This window comes from Hyaena hyaena, unplaced genomic scaffold (genome assembly GCF_003009895.1).
Source record: "Hyaena hyaena isolate Hyena2069 unplaced genomic scaffold, ASM300989v1 scaffold_67, whole genome shotgun sequence".
In the NCBI taxonomy this organism is placed as follows: Eukaryota; Metazoa; Chordata; class Mammalia; order Carnivora; family Hyaenidae; genus Hyaena; species Hyaena hyaena.
In genome coordinates this window covers 3,532,102-3,538,101 of record NW_024080699.1, presented here as the reverse complement: position 1 = coordinate 3,538,101, position 6,000 = coordinate 3,532,102, and the positions used below count along the sequence as shown (strand labels likewise).

Sequence of the window (6,000 nt, the reverse complement as noted above, 5' to 3'; positions counted from 1 at the left end):
GTTATGGTGAGGAGACGGGACCTCATCAGTGCCTTTCCACCTGTAAGTAGGGCTTTGTTGAGTGGCCCGTGGGAAGACGCAGGGGGGAAGGAGGAATTGAGACTATTGCCAATCCACCCACCCTCTTCCATAGAATGGTGTCTTTGATAAGACTTCATTCCACAAAAAGGTTCCAATGCTTAAAAACAGAAAGAAAGGAAGAAAAAGAAAGTTTGAAACCACTGATACAGTGAACGTAAAACACTTAACATGATGCTTTCTGTTCGTGTCCATCATTCTGTTTTTCCTGACCTTCTCTGTCTTCTCAAATCTCTATTTCACTTGTTAAAATCATTTTTGAGTCGAGGAATTTTTTTTTTAATTAAAACATTTCCCAGGTTTATTGAGATACAACACTGATGGCGTGGAAGGCGGACAGTCGGATCTGTGGATTTCATAGGACACTGGACACTTTCATTAAAGCCAGAACATGCCTCCCCGGAGAATCAGGGGGTGAGGGCGGGGCGGGGCGAGTGTCCTCGCGAAGGTTGGCGTTGCACAAGCTGAGGTCTCTCGGATTAGCATCGGCCAGATTCCACCCGCCTCCTCCTCCCCACCCCCTCGCGCTCCTCCACCCCTTCTTCTGGAAAACCGTGAGTCTCCTGTCGCTGCCCCCAGCCTCTGCTTCCCTGGGTCTGGCTTCCCAAGACACCCTAAGATTCTGGTCCCCCCACCCCGCCCCCCGTCGCTGTGTTTGTCATGAGTTCGAGTCATCCCTCTCCCGGAGGATGGCTCTAGCGGGGTGTCCCCAGGTCATAAAGTGCTGCTGCGGGACCCTCCTTCCCCCCCCCCCCCCCCCCCCCCCCCCCCCCCCCCCGCCCCTTCCACCGCCTCGGCCTGACCGCCCAGCGGGGCAGGGACGTCCTGGCGGGGTGGGAAGTAAAGGGTCAACAGGCCCGCCCAGCCCCCCGCCCCCCTGCACTCGCCCGCCAATCACCTCGGGTAGAGATGCGGGGAGCCCGAGTGCGGCTGCTCCGGCGGGGCGCGGGACAGGGCTCTCCTCCCAGCCGAGCCCTGGGTCCTGGCAGACGCCCCGAGATTGTTGTGAGGAGTCTAGCCAGTTGGTGAGCGCTGTAATCTGAACCAGCTGTGTCCAGACTGAGGCCCCATTTGCATTGTTTAACATACTTAGAAAATGAAGTGTTCATTTTTAAAATTCCTCCTCCAATTGGTTTAATGCTGAATTACTGAAAAGGGCTAAGCAAAACCAGGTGCTTTCTCTGTGGGCTCTCCAGTGGCTCGGAGCACCCAGGCTCTCCCCTCGTCCTCCCCGAGACCGGCTCGTCCCCCCTGGAATAAACATACCGGCCAGCCCCACGCTCGCGCCCGGGGCCCAGCGGGAGCCAAGTTCAGGGCCGGCTCCGAGGTCCCGCGCAGCCAGCTCTTTTTTCTTTTTCCCTTTGCCGCTCTTGCTCCCGCAACTTGGACATGCCAGGATTAAAAAGGTAGGTTCCCTCCCCGCTCAGGACTGTTTCCTCCAGGCTCTGGAAACCTTGCTTAAAAACCCGAGGGGTGGAAAACGGCTATGGCCGGGATTCAGGCTGTGTCAGGATGTTGGAAAAGGCATTAGCTGGTGATGCAATGATATTGTTAATTATAAAAAGCTGCGGCTTTGCAATTTCCATCTTGAAGCCTTCTTTTGGGAGTGGGTGTTTTATAATTCGGTTTCAGAAGCCCGGGTCCCGGAGAGAGCTGCAGAACACTCCCAGCTCCACTCCTCTTTCTTTTTCCAACGCGCAGCCAATTTGTGTGCGTCTTAGAATATAGATCTGTTTCTCAAGGTGGGGGGCCAGTTACTAGTTCGCTAGCCATTACCAGCAATTATTTTGCTGCATTGGCTGTTGGACAAGCGACCGGGCTAGCTGGACATCCCCAAATTGGATTTGCTCTATGTCTGTGTGGGATTCACAAAGGGTATGCGACCCAGAAGTTTCAAGCCAATGAAAAGCGGGGACTACAGACAGAAATACATGTAAGCAAACGTTTTGCTGTTCTTTAAGGAAATTGCAATTCCAGTCAAGTAAGCCTTCAACCTTGAAGAACTTTAGATTGTATCTGCAATGGTCTTTTATCTACGGAACTCTTGAAAATGTAGCTTGGTTTAGACAGATGAAGTCTGTGTGTGTGTGTGTGTGTGTGTGTGTGTGTGTGTGTGTGTGTGTGTGAGATCCTGCCCTGGGGACCAGCACTTCTCTGACAGACAGTTCGTCCCTCTGGCTTTCCTTACAGTTTAGGCTGGTGCAGAAAATGGGTGGACCCACCTGATTTTGAAAGTTCCAGGGACCAGTTAGGAGCATCAGAGGCTCCCCTAGAATGCTTGTAGTTCGTTTCTTTTTAGAGTTTTCTGGAGTTCTTTGGGACAAGGTGTTAACTATTCGAGAGACCGTGAGAGCAGCAGGGCGTGGGTTTTTTCTTTTTCGGAAAACCCTCTCGATCAGCCTGGAACAGACTTGGCCCCCAGGACCTGGCCGAGGCTCCCCCGGGAGGCCGGGCCGCTGGCCGGCCCGCTCAGAGGAGCCCTGTCCCAGAGCTGCCCTCCGGCCAAAGGGAACAGGCAGGCGGGGGTAGGGGGTTAGCATGCCTTTTCCACTGGCTCTTGGAGCCCACTGCATTCAGTCAGGCTGTTCTGTCTCCAACATAAACGAGACAGGGTTTTATAACCAAGCGAAAGGAAACTTCATGTGAAGAAACAGGAAAACATTGAAATTCATAATATACAGCTTGGAAAATAAATTTATTGTTCTTTCATTCCTTCCAGATATAAATCTGGCCGTCGCAAATATCAAAAAACCCTCGGATTTGGCTCTGCACTTTATAAGGTCAAAGCCGTTTCCAGCGTTCTAGAACCTGGCTCCCAAAGGCGCTTACATGAGATGAAAGTGCGTGGACTCTCAGGGTCTTTATTCTTTGGATCGGGGACCAGAGGAAGGAAGCGGGCCTGTGTCTTCTAGCAGTGCCTCAGGGTTCCGTTCCCTCTGGATGTCACCTCAGTTCCGGGGCCCTCCAAGTACCCAGCGTTGCTGATTTAAATGGGCCCCGTGTCATGGATGGAGTGAGATTTGTAATGTATCGAACATTCTTTTCATGAAGGGAGGGGTTATAAAGAGGAGGTATATATGGGGAGGAGCAGGTCTTCAAGATCACCTCCTCCAGGAAGCCTTTTCTGACCTTCCTGTCTCTGCTTCGAGCCTGGATCTCATGGCGTTCACTGGGAATTTCTCCCAGTTCCCTTGTCCAAAGTGTATAGAGTTGTCAGGTGGCGCTCCAGCCAGCTCCCCAGGGCAGCGACTGCGTCATAGTCAAGGGTCTGTGTTTGCAAATAGTAGTTGGTCAGATAGATCACTATTGAACTAAACACTAATAGCACTAAGTAAAGCTCTTCATGTATGCAGGGTTTTCTTTTAAAAGCCATTGTAGGGGGCGCCTGGGTGGCTCAGTCGGTTAAGCGTCTGACTTCGGCTCGGGTTATGATCTCGTGGTTTGTGAGTTCGAGCTCCACGTCGGGCTCTGTGCTGACAGCTCAGAGCCTGGAGCCTGCCTTGGATTCTGTGTCTCCCTCTCTCTGCCTCTCCCCTGGTGTCATTCTGTCTCTCTCTCTCTCAAAAATAAATAAACATTAAAAAATTTAAAAAAAAGCCATTGTAACCTTTTTTAAGTGTTCAGTTCAGTAGTGTTAAGTACATTTCATGTAGTGCAGTCAATCTCTAGAACCCTTTTCATCTTGTAACATGGAAACTCTGTCCTCAGGAAATACTACCTCCCCATTCCTTCTTCTTCTCAGCCCTTGGCACCCACCGTTCTGCTCTTTGTCTCTATGATTAAAAAAATTGTTTTTTAATGTTTATTATTTTTAAGAGAGAGCAAGCAAGTGGGGAAGGGGCAGGCAGAGAGAGAGAGACAGAGAGTCCCAAGCAGGCACTGTGCAGACAGCAGAGAGCCCACCGCGGGGCTTGAACTCACAAACTGTGAGATCATGACCTGAGCTGAAGTCGGACACTTAACCGACTGAGCCACCCAGGCGCATATTTGTGAGCATGGTTTTATTGGATAGAAGCTTATGGGTGATAAAGGGCAGAACTCACAGGCTCCGAGAGGTTTGGTGGCTTGTGAATGGAGAGCCAGCCTGACCCTTGGCTTCCAGACTCCTCCTCCCAAGCTTTGCCTCTGTGTTCATTCTTCTCCGGGCTGCCCAGGTGCCCCGGCCCCTCTTCGCCATCGGGGCCCGTGTGACGCATGCTCTTGGATTAGGCGACTTTCCTGAGATAACTCTTTTCCACGGAAACTGAGATGCTTCCCATTTGCACTTTCCTTTCATCCTTTGGGGCTTGTTCTCTGTAACCATTCACAATAAAGACATTCAAAACTCAGACCGATCCTCTTGTGTGATAAGTAAAGACAGAGCGGCTGGTCAGTAAGTTGTTTGTGCCACAGTGGAGGGTTTTAGGTTTTTGTCTTTGAAGCAGCCAAACCTTTTATTAAACAAAAAAATGTCATTATCCCAACTTAGGAAGCCAGTAGAGGAGGCGTGGTTCTGTTTGGGGTGGTCGGGGCACCTGGAGTCCACTTTGAGCTCTGGAACCGCCCCCCCCCCCCGCCCGACATATAAGCACCAGGTGGAGTCACCTTGCAAATGCACAGGCAGTATGAGACCCATGGTTTATCCCAGACCTGGATTCTGGAAGTTTCTGGAAGTTTCTTGGGCATTGACATACCGGCTTCTTGCTCTCTGCAGGATACTCACCGTTACCATTCTGGCGCTCTGTCTTCCGAGTCCTGGGAATGCACAGGTATGATTTTTATTTCGTTTATTATCTAGAAGCGTGCTACAAATCAGGGTGATGGTGGCCAGCCACGCATTTCAGAATCCTGGGATTATGGGGGGTGGGGGACAGGGGCTTTACAGTTCACCCAAGCTGAGCTCCGAGTCGTAGGGAGATCAAAGCCGGGCTCAGAGACGTTGAAGCTTGACCCTGGTGACGCTTGCTCCGGGTGACGCAGTTTATAAGTGGCAGGGCTGGGACCTCAGTGTCCTGATTCCCAATCCAAGACTTCTGATCGGATCTGCTGCCTTATTTGTGTCCCTTGGGTCTCAATTTATGGTACATGTTGAAAGGTCGAAGGTGCTGTAGTCCTTGGGGCTGGTGGTGCCCTGCGTGCACGTGGCCCACGTGAGTCTGTGTGTCTCTACAGACACACGTCCCTGGCTGGAGGAGTGGGCAGAGGACCCACCTCTGGGCCCAGTTCCCTAGCAGGAGTGTGGAGTGGCGGGTAGAGTCGGGCTCCAGCGAAGGCGGGGAGAGAGGCTCGTAGCGCTCAGGCTCTATTAAGCCACGACTGTGTCAGCCTTGGAGAACGCAGGCACATCCTTCATGCAAACCCTGCAGCTTCTGTGTCTCTGGCTCAAGGCCTCACCTCTGAGCAGGGCTGGGGGGCCACAGGCGGGTGGGGGAATATTCTTTCCCTTCATAGGAAGCATTCTGAAATGGATTCATGCTATTAGGGATGGAACAGATCTTAGGAAGAGCAACAGAGACTTAGCTCTTGGGAGGACCTTGGAGGCCACTGATCCAGTCTCATGGTGACAGCTGATGACACTCAGGCCCAGGGAGTGGGGTGGTCCCAGAACTGTGTTTCCTGGGCTTTAGGCAGTTGGCGTACATCAACATATTCAGTCATACAACCTTCCAGAAGTAAGTACTATCGCCCCCAATTTACAGGGGAGGATATGGAGGCGTAGAAAGGTGGATGCTGAGTAGTGGCTGGAGTGAGAAGTGGAAGCCAGGCAGGCCGGCGGACTTGAACCCTCACTGGTGCTTAGTTCATGAGCCGGGGCTGGACTTTGGTCCCCTGGTTTCCCGAGCTTTATGGTACAGCCTCCTGGCTCGTTTGCTCCATTTCTTTTGCCCCAGGCCCCTCCCATGAATGCAGGCCAAACCCGTCATCTCCATAGACCAGCCCAGA

The 6,000-nt window shown here is 52.0% G+C and overlaps 1 protein-coding gene across 2 annotated transcripts in view; it reads left to right on the top strand.

Annotated features, from left to right (window-relative positions):
• Window positions 1-970: 970 nt before the first annotated feature.
• Window positions 971-6,000, top strand: part of FBLN5 (fibulin 5) — an 82,326-nt gene continuing 77,296 nt past the window's right edge. Inside the window, exons 1-2 of one of the 2 annotated variants that reach the window (XM_039232552.1) lie at window positions 971-1,484; window positions 4,772-4,826. In XM_039232552.1, coding sequence (XP_039088483.1) covers window positions 1,468-1,484; window positions 4,772-4,826 — 72 coding nt within the window. In that variant the 5' untranslated portion in view covers window positions 971-1,467. Of the gene's footprint in view, window positions 1,485-4,771; window positions 4,827-5,539; window positions 5,730-6,000 lie in introns of those variants that run through there. The other variant, XM_039232553.1, reaches the window with a different exon arrangement.